The sequence below is a fragment of the Muntiacus reevesi genome, chromosome 6, assembly GCF_963930625.1.
Source record: "Muntiacus reevesi chromosome 6, mMunRee1.1, whole genome shotgun sequence".
NCBI classification, from domain to species: Eukaryota; Metazoa; Chordata; class Mammalia; order Artiodactyla; family Cervidae; genus Muntiacus; species Muntiacus reevesi.
This window is the reverse complement of record NC_089254.1, coordinates 111687113-111703152: the sequence shown is the minus strand read 5'-3', so window position 1 is coordinate 111703152 and position 16040 is coordinate 111687113. Positions and strand designations below refer to the sequence as shown.

Sequence of the window (16040 nt, the reverse complement as noted above, 5' to 3'; positions counted from 1 at the left end):
AAATCTTGTGAAACAGATGTTCTCTTTTTGGCAGACCAAAAAAGGGCCCTCATGCTCTCATGAGCCCTTAGGATCTCATGAACTGAAGTGAAGATTTTCCAAGATAGTATATTTATTGGAGGCTCTGGGAAAGAGTTTGCTTCCAGGTTCATTCAAGTTGTTGCTCAGTTTGGTTCTTTGTTGTTGTGGGCCTGAGGCCCCCGTTTCCCTGCTAGCTGTTTGCCAGGTGCCAATCTGCCCTGTAGGTTTCCGGCCTCTTTTCTCAGGTTTTTCATGTGACAGGCCCCCCACCCCCCATCCCCAGCAAAGTTGTGTCAAGTCCTTCCCTGACTTACCCTTCTGCTGCATTTCTGACTCCTCTGAGAGAAAGTTCTCTGCTTTTAAATGCTCCTTTGGTTAGGTTGTACCCACCTGGCCTATCCAAGATGGTTTCCCTGTCTCTCTTTATTAAAGTCCACAGCCTTAATTGTATCTGCAACATTCTTGTCTCCATGTATATTGGGCTGAAAGTGTTTCCCCCAAGTTCACATCTGCTTAGAACCTCAGAACATAACCTTATTTGGAAATACTATCCTTGCTGATGTAATTAGTAACTTAAGGCCAGGATGAATTAGGGTGGGCCCTAGTCCAATAGCTAGTGTCCTTACAAGAAGATAAAGCAGAGACTTACACAGTGGGAAGAATGTGAAGACAAAGGCAGAGGCTGGAGCGATGCGCCTACGAGGCCCGAGTGTGCCACCTCCAAGGAAGGAGTCTTCCTAGAGCCTCTGCAAGGGGTGTGGTCCTTCTGACACCTTGATTTTGGACTTTTAGCCTCCACACCGGTGGGAGAATAAGTTCTCTTTGTCTGAAGCTGTCCAGTTTGTGGGACTTTGTTACAGAAGCCCTAAAAGCAAATATACCATGTAGCATGTTCACTAATAGTACTGGATAACAACTCCAGGGATTAAGGCATGAATATCTTTGGGGATTTGCTCTGCTTCCCATGAGCCTACAGCTGAGTACAAAGCAGGAAAATACAACCCATAATGAAGAGAAAAGTCAGTCAGAGCTTGGAATTGACACAGATTCAAAATTAGTAAATAAGAACACTGAAACATTTCTTGTAATTGTTTCATTTGTTCTAGGAACTGGAGGAAAGACTGAACATATTGAGACATGAAAGATGTAAAAAATAACCAAATAAACTTCTAGAGATGAAACCTGTAATATCTTACATGAAATGTATTGGATGGGATAAAAGCAGATTTGATATTACAGAAGAGTTCAGTGGATTCTAAGACCTAGCAATAGAAAACTGTCTAAAAAAGAAACAAACAAACAAACAAAAATGACTGAAAAACCAGGGCATCAATGATATAACTGATGTTTCTGAAGGAGAGAGGGTTAAGAAAAATATTTGAAAGTACTGAAAGAAAAAAGCCCTGCCAACTTAGTTTTGTATCCAGTGAAGATATTTTTCCAAAACAGAGTCAAAATAAAGACAGTCTCAGATATACAAAAGGTGAAAGTTCATCACTGCAGACCTATACTACCACCAATAAGAGACACCCTCCAAGCAGAGGCAGAGTGGTAGAAGACAGAAATCTAGACCTTATAAAACAGAATGAAGAGCTCTAGACGTAGCTAATTTGTGGGTAAATATAAAAGAGTATTTATCGTATGTCTTATGAAAAGAGAATTGGCTGTTTAATAAAAAATAGTAGCAATATATTTTATAGTGTGCAAGTAAAAGCACATGCCACCAGTAGCGCAAGAGCAGGAGAAAAGCAGCGGAAGTAGCCTGTAAGGGTCATAAATGCGGTATGGAAGTGTTGTACCTCTTGCAGGCAGATTGTGATGATTTAAAGGTGTATATGGTAAACCTCAAGCAGCCCTAAAGAATCTCAAAGAAGAGATATAGTCAATAGCAAGCAGAAGAAATAGAATGGTATCATAACAATGGTTAATCCAAAGGATCACAGAAAAAGCAGGCACGGGAGGACCAAACGGTGGGGCAAGTAGTAAACTGAGAGCAAGCTGATGGACTTAAACCTGGTCATGTCAGCGACCATCAGTGCTCTGAGCATTCCTATTCAAAGGCAGAGATCATTATGCTGAATGAAAAAGAAAGCACAAATATATGCTGCCTGTAAGAATCTGCTTAAAATGTACACACACACACTGGTTAACAGCAATAGGAGAAAAAAGATTTACTATACTAAGGAAAAGGAAGATGAAATAATTAGTGTATTATTATCAGAGAAAGGTAAAGAATGTTAACAGGCATAAAGATCATTTCATAATGATGAAGGGGTTCATTTATTAAAAGAACATAGTAATAAACTTACCTACTGAAAAAATGCCTATTTACTATACATAGCTATTAAATGCATGAGCTTTCCTGTTGGCTCAGATGGTAAAGAATCTGCCTGCAGTGTGGGAGACCTGGGTTCGATTCCTGGATTGGGAGGATCCCCTGGAGGAGGGAATGGCTACCCACTCCGGTATTCTGGCCTGGAGAATTCCATGGACAGAGGAGCCTACAGTGGGCTACAGTGCATGGGGTTGCAAAGAGTCAGACACGACTGAGCGACTTTCACTATTAAACAAATGAAGCAAAAACTTAAGAAAGGATTAATGGTCAAAGTTACAATTATGTTCATATATGTAACTATCCCTTTTTCAATAGTTGATGGGACAAGTAGCCAGGAAAAATTAAGGATATAGAAGACCTGAATAAAATTAAATATATTGGCCTAAGTTTTATTTATGGAACACTGCCCAACAGTTGTGGAATACACATTCTTTTCAAGTACTCTGGGAATGTGAACCAAGAAAGCCATATTCTGTGCCATTAAACAAATCTCAATACTTGAAGTCATAAAAGATGCTCTGTAATGACAATAAAATTAAATGGGAAATCAGTGACAGCAACATTTGGTAACTAAATAACATAATTCACAGTAACTCAAAGAATAAATCAAAAGGGAAATTTGAAAGTACTTTGACCTCAATGAAAATGAAACTAAAGCATTCCAAAATTTATGATACAAAGATACCTATTTTAGAAAAGGAAATAAAGGTCTCGTACAGTGTCCACCGTAAGAAACTAGGAAAGGAGAGCAAATGAATCCCAAAGTAAGGGGATGGGAAATAAAAAAGATGAGAGGAGAAATGAACAAAATAGAGAACAGAAAGCATAGAGAAAATCAATGAGAAGGTCAATAATATTGGTAAAGACTTAGCCAGATTGATCAGAAAAACAGATACCAGTTATCAGTATCAGGATATCATTACAGATTCTACAGGTGTTAAAAACATAATTAGTGTGTATTATAAACACCTTTATGTCAACAAATTCAACAACTTAGAGAAATGGAAAAATTCCTTGAAAGGCAAAAACTACTGAAACATTCTCAGGCATTATGGTAATGTTTCAAACATTCTCACAAGCAAAACTCTAGGCTAAGAAGACTTCATTGGTAGTCCTCCCAAGTATTTAAGGAAGAAATAATGCCAATTCTACACAGACTTTTTAAGAAAATTGAAAATGAGATAATATTTCCCAACTCTGAGGCCAGCATTACCCTGATACCAAACCAAAACCAGATAGACATATGTGAAAACTGTAGGTGAATATTGTTTGTGAACATAGATGTATAAATTTTAAACATAATTTTAGCAAATCAAATATAACAATATATAAAAAGGATAATATATCATGACTTTTGACAAAAGCAGTGGATTTAGTTTACCATATGCACATACTAAACCAGGAAATTCATATAGTCACCACAATATATGCAGAAAGAGCATATGACAAAGTTCATGTCCATTCCTGATAAAATCTCTCAGCAAATTAGGCATGAAAGGGAATTCCCTCACCTTAATAAAGAGCCTCTGAAAACCCTACAGGTAACATCATACTTAATAGTAAATGTTTTTTACCTGAGCTTCCCCTCTCACCACCTCTGTTCTGGTGGTTTTTAAAGAATAAATGAGATTTATTCTTTATAAATAAAGAATAAATAAATAAAGGAAAGAGTAAAACTGTCTCTAATAACAAATGACATGACTGTATTGAAATTCTTTTTTTTTCTTTTTTTTTTCCATTTATTTTTATTAGTTGGAGGCTAATTACTTTGCATGTATTGAAATTCTGATGGAAATTATTCTAAGAAAGCTATTAGAACTAATCAGTGAATTTTGCAAGGTTGCAGGGATATAGAATCAGTGTATCAAACACCATTGCATTTCACTAGCAAGGAATAATTGGAAATCAATTTAAAAGCCAATGCCATTTATATACAGTAGAATAAAAAATGTGAAGTGATTAGGGATGTGTGAGACCTGAATACTGTAAACCAGTCATCACTGCTGAGGAGAATTAAAGTGTGCTGAAATACATGGAGAGGTGTGCTGTTGTGTTCATAGATCAGAAGACAGTCATGTTAAGGAAGCCCATTAGTATGCCAGTTCTCCCCAAATTGATCCATAGATTCAACACCATCTTAATCAAAATACCAGCATGTTTTTTTTTGGGGGGTGGGGGTAGAAATTGAAAAACTGACGTAAGACTTAGATGGGAAATTAAAGGACTTAGACTAGCCAAAACACCTTTGAAAGAGAACAAAATTGGAGGACTGACTGCGGGACTCAAAGTTTATTTTAAGGCCATAGTAACGACACTGCTGTTTGCATCAACATAGAGATGGACAGATAGGCTCACTAAATGCAGTACAGAGTCCAGGGATCCACCCAAACAAATCGTACATTTGTTTGCAACAAAGATGCAAAGGAGGTTTGGTAGGAGAGGCTGTTTTCAGTATATGGCGCTGGAGCAGTTGGGCAGTCATGGGCTTAAAATGAGCTTCAGTCCATGTCTGGCACCACGTGTAGAGAGTGATTCAAAAGAACCAGAGACTAACGCTTGGAGAAGGACGCATAGGAGCAAGTCTTTGCCATTGGGCTAGACTATAATTTCTTGGGCAAGGTAGCTAAAGCATGATCCGTAAAGAAAACATTGATAAATTGCACTTTGTCAACTTAGGAAATCTTGTTCTTTGAAAGACAGTGTTAAGAAGGTGAAAAGATAATTCACAGAGCGGGAGAAAGTATCTGGAAATCTATGCCTGATAAAGACTTGTAATCAGAGTATATAAAGAACTGCCAAACTCACTAAGTACAACCCAATGAAACAATGGGCAACAAATTTGAAGAGACATATAGCAAAGAAGTTGTAAATGGATGGCAGATAAGTTCATGAAAAGATGGCAGATAAGTTCATGAAAAGATCTGACGTTATTATCCATGGGGCAATGCAAACTAAAGCAGTGATGAGATATGAGAACGACTGAAACTGAAAAGACCATTTTTTTTGTCAAAATGTGGATGAGATGTCAACTCTGCTGGTGGATATGTGAAATTGTATACTCACTTTGGAAAACATTTTGGCAGTTTCTTTAAAAGTTAAGAAACACACCTACTTTATGACCCAGACATTGCATGCTTACGTATTTACCCAAAAGATATGAAAGCTTGTGTCCATATGAAGACTTGTACTTGAGTGTATAAAACTCTTTTATGTATAAAGCTGTGTTGTATAAACTACAACTTTAGTTGTGAGACACAACTAAACACAACTTTAGTTGTATAAAACACAACTTTAGTTGTGAGAACCACAGCTCAGATAGTTTGCAGGGACATGAATGAAGTGTGGTTAACTGAATCCAATCTGATACAAAGGGGCAGGCTACCGATGAGCCACAGCGTTGAAAAAAATCTCAACAGAATTGTGCCAGCTGACAAAAGCCAGGCAAAAACAAGAGCATATACTACATTTACCATGTATAGAAAATTTAAATTTTTTATAAAAAATATAGTTTTTTATAAAGTGTAGAATCTGACTCTTGGAGTATGGAGTAGGGTAGAGAGTGCAGGAGGCAGTGATTATAAAATGGTAAGGAAACTTGGGAGTGACGGTTGCCATTTGTTATCTTGGTTACCGTGACATAACTGTCAAATTTTATGACATTGTACACTTTATGTCAATAAAGTCATAAATTGTCAATAAATTGTACATACTATGTCAATAATAACTCAGCAAATTTGCTACAGATTAACATTTTTGCTTTTTATATATGTCTGCTTTTTTACCAAGTGAACACGGGTGCTCAGAGAGTCTGGTAGCCTGGTAAGGGAGCTAATTAGCACCGTGTGTTAGTAGCCTCTGGGGATGTGATGGTTATTAAAAGCAAAAAGTCATTAAGTGCTTATTTTGTGACAGACGTGCTCGTTGTCCATGCATCATTTCCTTGAATTCTCAGCATCACCTACAGATATGATCCTCAGCCTCGTGTAGATGACGAACCTGTGACTTAGAAGGGTTGCCACGTGGACGTGCAGGGGCTCGAGCCCAGGTCTGTCTGGAAGCCTTGTGTGTCCATTTGGTCACCAGCCCGTGTGTCTTTCCTGGTTATTAACACAATACAGTTGGCTGTAACTATAACCCCTCTGATCGAAGAAGATTAAGGTTTTTAGCATCTTTATTTTTTTTTTAAGACTGAAAAGTGGTTAAGTATTTTAGAACAATTTTTATTTTTAAAAGTACAGAGTAAAGTTTTTCCCTCTGAAAGATATGAAACATTGTTTTTGAAGACACTTTGTAAAACATTCTGTTTCCTGCTAAAATAAATATATACTGTAGAATCATTTAGCATATCTAGATTTTTTAATAAGAAACTGCAAATTGATTTTTAATTGTATCACCGTGTTTACTAAAGGAAGGACATCTCTCTAGGTAACCTGTACAAGTGCTGCGGTCGTTCTTTTTGTTTCTATCCCACGCTGTTCCAGAGAGGATTTAGGGCTGTTCTGAAATGTGTGTGTGAGTCTGCCACCAGGGCAGTTGGGAGCTGGCTGCTCTGGTTCCCTGAGAGCCCAGTGCGTAACCTCCATGTGTCTGAGACGGAAGGTCCCCGAGGGCAGAGGTGTGCGTATCCTTCACTGCCACATCTCCAGTGATAAGTAAGGGTCTCGAAAGAGCACCAGCTGCCCGTTTTCAAAAGCTTTGGATTTTAAATGTATGTAATGTGTTGAATTTATGCTTAGCATAATTTTTATCTTTGTATAAATTTTAATGAAGATTATAGCCATCAGTTTTAAAGTTGAGTGTGTTACTATAAAAAGTGAGCTGCTGGTCCAAATATCCCAACGAGATACCTACAATTCTGTATTTTTAAAAATCAAGTCTTACTATCATCTCAGTTGCTTTTTATTGTGATTTTATGAGTGTAGAATGTGCCAGAAAGGGAAAAGGTGATGTGAACTCGCTTGCCTCTCAAGTTTTCTTTCCCAGTTGGAGTTGCTTACTAAACTTCTGTGATGCGGTCGTTTTTAAAAATCCTAGGAATTAGTGTAGCTCCTTGCAGGCTCTGCAGGCTTGGCGGGTTTTATATGACCAGCCTCTGTCATGTTGGGGGATTGCTGTGAAGACTAAATGAGTTTGTATAATATCTGTAAATCATTTAGAACAGTGCTTGGCACATGAGGGCTCAGTAAATGCTAATTATTACTTTTAGGGTTTTATGAGGCTTAAATTAAACAAGATAATACATGTAAAATGGTTAGTAGAGTATCTGGCATTTATTAAGTGCTCAATAAATGCTGCTGGCTCTAATTTAAATATTCAGGTGCAAATATGTCTGAAGAGGCTGTGTCTTTGGATTGCTGCGTATGTCATATGTTTAGTGAATTTAGAGCATGAGGAAAAATCAGTAGTTTCTATATTGACTTTTCCCAATAGTACAGGTTGCAGAGTTGTAAAAGTTTTACAGAAATGTGTAATTATTATTCTGATTTCTAAGTTTAGGTCCTTTGTTAGGCCTCTCTGTTAGGTTTATGTTTAGCTTTTGCTGTTAAAAAGTACAGAGCTTTGACTGATAGCACAGCTTAGCAGAGCAGTTTTCTTTGACGAGGTCGTCAGTGTCTGACTCATCTTTCCTTTGTTGTTATCCTCATAGGTTTGTGGAACCTCGCTTCTCTCTTTTCCAATCTTTGTCTATTTGTGTTGATGCCCTTTGCCTTTTTCTTTTTGGAATCAGAAGGTTTTGCTGGTCTGAAAAAGGTAAGTAAGTGATGTTTTAGAATTAAATTTCTTAAATGAAGAAGTAAATGTCATTCATTGTTGAACTAGAAATAGTAGACTTAAGCAACTTTTACTGATATGTAAAACATTTAATAATAGCAATGCCTTGTTAATATTAATAATGCTTTTACAATAATGTTAATAATATTACACATTGAGTCAATAAAAGTGTCAGGAAGGAAGTCATCGTTTGACCTTTGAATGCTTTTTATAGTATGTGCAGAGTTGGTGGAGTGTTCTTTTGTAGAATGAATAAGCCTGATACAACAGCTATTATTCTTTTCCTAGATACTGTCATTTAGTGTAAAGCATGACATGAAATTCTAAAAATCTTAAGCTGTATCTTGATGTAGAAGTGGTTTCACACCCAGGGTTTGCAGGAGGGCAGCATGTTACCAGGCTGCCCTGGATTGTCAGGTTCCCAGGATCCGTGACTTACTGCGAGATGAGTGTGGGAGGCTGAGAAGTGGGCAGAGAGCAGACTGCCAGAGCATCTTAGACAGTTAATCCAGACCTTGTAAGAGGAGTCACTCCCTCTGTCCTTGAATAGTAGGACGTTTTAAAGTGAAGGGAACAACATCTCCATTTATAGCTTGTGGAGTTCTTTGCTATAAAAGCTTGGAATATAATGGAAGGGTTTCGGTAGTTAATACTTTTTGAGTGACTTTTAAAACTTTATGAAATGAGTTCTAGTGTTACAGTTTACAGACATTACAGCTTTTTAACTTTTAGTTAGAGTTATTCGTATTCATACTGTGGTATATGGTTGGTTTCGTATTTGGTGAATCTACTGAGATCAGAGTGGGGTGGTTGTGTATGGTGGTCAAACCTGCATTGAGAACACTGGCTTTTATATGATTTGTTTTTTATAATGATATATGTAAATTATTTAAGTCATCCATGTAATGGGAACAGCTTGTATAGTTTCAGTTTAAACAAATAAAAAAACATAACAATTAAAAAATAAAAAAACATAAGTTTCTTGAAGAATTATAGAAAGTTTTGTTGTTGAAAGGGATTTAGTTCAAACTCTCTTTTTATATCAAAGGGTATTAATGTTACGAAATTGTCTAAGAACCTCATATCTACCACTGCAGAACTCACACTAAGACCCAGGGCTGGCTTCTTACCTTCCCAGAGCGTGCAGTTCTTCCCAGGTCAGCACTGTGGGGCGCACAGGAACAGCCAGCAGGGTGCCTGCTGGGCGGTGGCCGGCCAGGGGCCCAGGGGCAGGGGGGCAGAGGCGTGCTGCAAGGGGGCAGGGGTGTTCTGCAGGGCCTGGCAGGTAGAAGTGAACAGAGCGGGTGTGGTCTGGAGACTGAAAGACAGAGCTCTCAGAGACTGGAACGTAGAACAGAACGTCACAGAGGGAACGAAAGGACAGAACGTGGTCACGGAGAGGAAAGAGGTCATCGGAGACACCTGAGGAAGCAAGCTGTGCAGAATGTGGGGGCCTTTTGATGGGTAGTCGTTCACTTGGCAGAGTTTTACTAGGCCGTTACTGAGCAGTAATTCCTGTGCTGTTAGAGGAGCTTGCTGGGTACAGAAACGAAAAGACAGTGTTCTTGCCTTCAAGGGGTTCACACAGGGAGAAGTCAGAGATGTTGGAGGAACTTTTATACAGCAAGCTGCTCTTGGAGGGGTGTCTTGGTTTGCCTAGAGAATCGGGAAGACTTCAGGGAGGAGTTGTCCTGCCCATGAGCTGAGAATTGCAGGTGAGCATCCAGGCTTGAGCAAAGGTGGAGACACTGTCTGAACTGAAGGAGTGGCCGATGATTAGCTCAGAGTGGAGAACGGAGACAGAGCACTGGTCAGGATCAGACCCTGAGGCCCGAGTCCTCTGCCACATAGTCTGGGTTTTATTCTGTAGACACCAGGGAGTTGGCACAGGATTGCTGACGAGACTTCTGCATCTGCTGTTCTGTTTAAGCATGTTTAGAGATAAATGCCTGTGTCAGAATGTCAGCATACATCCCTGGGGAAGGAGTACATGCACTGCACATGCAGAGTGCTCTGGTGGGGACGTCACCGCCCCGAATCAGGCCCGCCCCTGACTCTCAAACAGAGTCACTAGATGGCCTTGTCAGTGCTTGCTTCAAACACGCAGAGTTCCCCACCCCTGCTCCCTGTCTGTCTCATGAATAATCTTATCAAGAGCAGAAACTACGTAAAGCTCAGTGTTATAAATGTATTTTCATATTTGGAGATTAAAGGTATGCTCCCTAGGTTATGCTTTATGTAAAAATCTGGTTATTAGTTAAATAGATTATTTTATTTTATTTATTTATTTTTTTTTTTATTTTTCAGTGGATTTTGTCATACATTGATATGAATCAGCCATAGAGTTACACGAATTCCCCATCCCGGTCTCCCATCCCACCTCCCTCTCCACCCGATTCCCCCGGATCTTCCCAGCCCACCAGGCCTGAGCACTTGACTCATGCCTCCCACCTGGGCTGGTGGTCTGTTTCACCACAGATAATATACATACTGTTCTTTCGAAACATCCCACCCTCCCCTTCTCCCACAGAGTTCAAAAGTCTGTTCTGTACTTCTGCGTCTCTTCTTCTGCCCTGCATATAGGGCCATCGTTACCATCTTTCTAAATTCCGTATATATGTGTTAGTATACTGTAATGTTCTTTATCTTTCTGGCTCACCTCACTCTGTATAATGGGCTCCAGTTTAAATAGATTATTTTAAAAACAGTGTGCAATATGGACAAACCTCTTGCATCCAGATCATTTTCCTCCCTTCTTGTGAACTAACCAACTGGAAAAGGGACTTGGCTAAATCTGTCGGTGCAGAGTTAGCACCATCTCTAGAATTAAAAACAGTTGATGCAAAAACCCAGTGAGAAGTTACTATTCTCCTGTTCCCCCTTGTCCACCGAGGTCAGAGGGGAGACAGCTTGAGGAGAGGTATAAGAAGGTAAGTAAAGATATTTTGCATCTACAATTTACACAGCAGTTCTTCCTTCCAGTTTTTTTTTTACTTCTAGTCTCTTTGTTCATGATTAAAAGAATGCCTTTTTTGAGTGCATTTCTGAGTATGTCTCCTCAGAGTCCCTCTAGCCACCAGCTACATTTCATGGTCTCCGAGGGGACTAATGTGCTCAGTGATTGTAGGATGCAGTGGGCATGACCCAACCAGTTAATTCCCAGACACAGCCAAGGATTAAAAGGGGCGGGGGGAACAGAGCTCAGGATGGTTCCCATTTATGAGACTCTGGTAGCTGGGGGATGAATGGGAGTTGTAGAAACCAAATTAAAGTGTGTGGTCTTTAATAAATGCTGCTGAAGGAAGGAGGAAGGTGGGGTTCTGGCTTGGAGGGGAAGTGGTAGAATAATTCCCCTCGTAGTGTGCTGGCGGTGGGGGTGTGGGAGAGAGATTGCAGGACTGTGGTGGGAGAATCTGTCCTTAGTGTCAGGCTGCCTGGGCTGGTCACGTCATCCACACCTCAGGTTTGCTTTCTGTAGAGTGGGTCTAGTAATGGTAGTTACCTCACTGTTCCATTTGGAAGACTGAATGAGAAGTGATTGTCCACGTGAAACACATAACCCAGGATTGAGCTCAGTAAATATTAGGGACTATTGTCACTATCTTAGAGCTTCGTGCATTTAACTGTTAAGTATTCTAGAAAACGTCAGTGTTACATGCATAGATCATTGGGAAGCAATGAAATACAGCAGTCAGCTCTTAATTATTCACATATTATTAGGCAATTTTATGATTCCACATTATTTTTGCCATTTTGAAATGGCATGTACTGAAGCAGAATCAAAACTGCCTAAGAGAAGGTACATCTACAAGGAACTATATTCAATATTCTGTGATAAACCTAAGGAGAGGAATTTGAAAAAGAATATATATATGTATAACTGAGCCACTTTGCTCTACAGCAGAAGCTAATACAACAGTGTACATCAAATACATGTCAGTAAAATTTAAAAGCGGTGTGCGTCTAGACCTTATTAGAAATGTTTAGGGAGCTTTAACGTCTGAGTGACCATGGGATGTCATTCACAGTATTTGCCTTTTCCAGTTACGTGGGAGTTTCAGGGTCTGTTGTCCGTTCCGGTCTAAATGTGTTAGGCATGTTTGTGCCTGCACTACTGTGCCATCCTGTTGTATACGACCGTTTGTGTTTACTGCACAGATTCTGAACAGTGTTTGGTGAGGTCTCCAGCGCTGTCCACAGGTGGTATTACCACAGTGAGGAGCTCCACTGCTCTGATGGACGGGGTGGGTTGCTGACATTTGACATGGATTCCTTTAAAGCGCTTTGTTCATTGGTTACATTTGACACATCTACTTCCAGGGCAACCTTGAGGAGAGCTTTAGAAAGCTCCGTAATTGGTAGATTCAGCACAATAATTTGAGTAATGACAAACTTGTAATATGGTTAAGTGAAATTTACTTTTTTTTCCCTTCAGCCTCCCTCCTGGTGCTGTTTTACTGCGTCGAAGTCTGGTGGAGCCCCTGAATGGCACATGGCCCCACCAAACTCCCATTGATTCCCCTGGGCAGTCGATTTTAAAGCAGCCCCTTGCATATCGTGCCGAGATGCGGAAATTGGCCACTGGCCACGGCGGATGCAGAGCTCGAATTGAGAATCAAATTAAGCAGAATTCTCTACTTAGTTTTTAATTAAACCACTATGTTAATTCAAACAGGACATTTTAGGCCTGGGGGGTTGACCATGTCCTTTTAAGGGCCTTAAATCGCCTTTCTTCTCTCTCCTGGCCTTGGCCTATGTTTCTTTTTTATTGGGCCCATCTCCTAGCTATTTCCCTTCTTTATAATTCTCAAGGGTAGGAGAATATAAGTGGTTTTGATAAAGCAGGTTTTTTTGTTTTGTTTTTGTGAGAAGGTAACTTTTACCTTGGAATTCTGTTAGTAGTTAAATATTAATCTAATTGAGATTATTTTGCAGTCACCTATCTGTATTGTAGTGAGCATTACCTGTGTTCATGTGTCTTTAGATTATTTTGCAGTCACCTATCTGAACTGTAGCGAGCATTACCTGTGTTCATGTGTATTTAGATTATTTTGCAGTCACCTATCTGAAATGTAGTGAGCATTACCTGTGTTCATGTGTATTTGAACCTGCCCTGTGCTTGCATCTTATGTTTCAGCTCTGATGAAGAGGTTGTGTCTGGTGGGCTGTGATTTTGTTTTATGGTAGAGATGTTTTCCCAGCTTTTGCCTTGGCGGCTCAGTCATACACCAGAGTGTGAGGGTCTCGGGGCTGACTGCACTCCTGTTCCTATCCTACTCAGGTCACCTGTGTAACTCTCTCTCCCCACGCTGCCTCTGAGGGAACTCTGGAGTATTTCAGATGGTGTCAGAAGATGTTTTTTGATTGCATAATCAACCGGTCTAATCTCTAGCCAGGGTTTAAATGGGAATTAGGAATATGTTTGTTTTTCTTATTGTATGTTAACATCTTACTTTGAATTAAAATGTCATAAGGAAAATAAAGTGTCATGAGGAAAAAAATTTAACAACTTAATGAAAGTAAAAAAAAAAAATCTCTTCGATGACAGATTATTTCATGAACCAAAGATGTTTCTGGGAGTAACTTTATACTGTGCCTCACATTAATGCCTATCTTTGATTTGAAGTCGTGGCATAAAATTTAACATAAGTGACAGCAACATCCTGACCAATTACCAAAGCCATCCAGACATCCCCAAATGTCCAGAACATAGCACACGGTCTGTGGGATTAAGAGGTTAACTCCTCGAACTTCAAACAAAGTGCTTGATAATAAAAGCAGAAAGGACGAAATCTGAGGTAACTTCCTTTCTTAATTAATTAGACTGGCCAGGTGGAAGCGAAGAGCTGGGTGCCATGCTTGCAAGGTCTATAAAGCTGAGCACCGTGACAGCACAATAGAGGAGGAACAGACATCGCTTTAATATGCTTCTATCCTGTGTCACAGTTTGAAATTGTCCTGGTTTATGTCCCTTTTGGCAAACTTACATAAAAGTGACCTTGTACTGTATTTTATGACCAGATGACTCTTTCCCCCCAGTGGCTAATTTGTATCAGGCCTCCATCTTAAAAAGACACAGAAATGAGTAGGAAGTCCGCTGCATTCTTTCATTATTTTCGCTCGCGTTTGCCACTGATCATCCATAAATTGTTGGAAATGAGCGACTAAGAAAGTGCTGCTTAGTGTCAGAGGCACATGCGCATATTTGGCCTGCTTTTTGTGGGCGAGAGGAAATCACATGCGGAAAGGGAAACTCCTGCTGGGGGCCTTTCAGGAAACTTACCTTGCGTCTCGTTTTGATCTTGGTGTTTATTACAGAAAATGGAGTCATATCTCAGTAGCTATTGTTTTGTGTTAATTTGATTTTCCCAACACCTTCAAGAAAAAAAAATCAGTAATTTATTAAAAGAATTCCTCTACCTTCCTTCAGTTGAGGGGCTGATTTTTTCTGTGGAAACAATATGGATAAGAATGAGTATTCTCAAAACATTTGTTCTGCTAGTGTTGTTATGTACATGGCTCCTTTTGGCATTGTGACTCTACTGTAAAAGATGTGGTTATAATAATATAAACTGAGCATTTCAGACATTGGAGCTTGACATACAGGATCTCAGAGAAAGACGTATAAAAGTATTTTGAAGAAAAGTTTGTATAAACTTATTTGAGTTTAAAACTGTTTTGAATTAAAAATCATTTAGTTAATGGGATGACGTTAATTTCATCACTCAGTACAGTTGCATGATGGAGGCAACTAAATCATGATGTCAGTAGCAGTGTTAGTTCTTGTTACAGAGCAGCTGCGCGTTTAGCGCACATTGCTCAGTTCTTGCACACTTTGTAATAATGGGATACTTTCCAGTTAACAGAAGAGGAGAGATTTCCACTGTATGGCCAGATTTTCTCTTTATTTGCCTAGTAGTACAGTGGCAACACTATAAGCTCTGGCATTCAGAAGACCCGTACTTAACTTCTGAGTCTTCTTTACTGACCTGAAAGTCCAGGCTCATTTCTTAGTGTCTCCACCTGTACAATGGAGTGCAGACTGACCTCGTCCTCCAGGTACCTCACCTAATCCGTGTGTAAAGCGCTGAGATGCAGATAGAAGTGGCATTTATTATTAGAGGCTTAAAGGTACCAACTGTGAGCAAGTTAATGATGAAGCATCAGGAAGTTTTGTGTAGGATTACTTCACACATGATAGCAAGTGATATAAGAAGTTAGAGTGGCATCAACACAGCTTTATTTACTTTTTGAAATAGAAATGGTTTTATCTTGTAACAGTGTAGGTCATAAAAAAAGGTATCATATTTAATAGGTAACTGAATTTTAAACTTTATTTTATATGATAATTAAATTACCAACTAATGTCTCATAATCTGTTAATTGAGAAGTTTTGGTACGGAGGAAATAAAAAATCACCAGGTTCAGATTTTAAACTAATTATACTTTTAATCAAACTGGCCCTAGTACTTCTGATATACATAAAACAGTTTTATAGGAATAATCATTATCATCAATTAGAGTCTCTTTTCTAAAACTTTTTTTGGGGAAGTTGAAAACTGCCTACCCTTGGTTATAGTGAATTTTATTTGAAAGTAAAATTGAATGTCAGATTTAATGCTGACTAGAGAGCGCCTTACATAATTAGGTCTGTAGGACGAGAGCTCACCCAAGCAGCTAGAATTAGGATTGTTAAAATATTCTATTCTTTTTTGGCACTTAAACTCATATTTATTTGGGCTTCCCTGGTGGCTCAGGTGATAAAAAATCTGCCTGCAGTGCAGGAGACCTGGGTTCGATCCCTAGGTCAGGAAGATCCCCTGGAGGGGAGGGCATGGCAGCCCACTCCAGTATTCTTGCCTGGAGAATTCCATAGAGGAGCCTGGCGGGCTGCAGTCCATGGGGTTGCAAA

The 16040-nt window shown here is 39.4% G+C and overlaps 1 protein-coding gene across 4 annotated transcripts in view; it reads left to right on the top strand.

The window, feature by feature from the left end:
• The window catches only part of LMBR1 (limb development membrane protein 1), a 133953-nt gene that overhangs the window by 39008 nt on the left and 78905 nt on the right, over positions 1-16040 (top strand). For 3 of the 4 annotated variants that reach the window (XM_065939572.1, XM_065939568.1, XM_065939569.1), the window contains one exon: positions 8004-8107. The exons of the other annotated variant lie outside the window; for it this stretch is intronic. In XM_065939572.1, coding sequence (XP_065795644.1) covers positions 8004-8107 — 104 coding nt within the window. The remainder of the gene's footprint in view (positions 1-8003; positions 8108-16040) is intronic. 4 annotated transcript variants of the gene reach the window in all.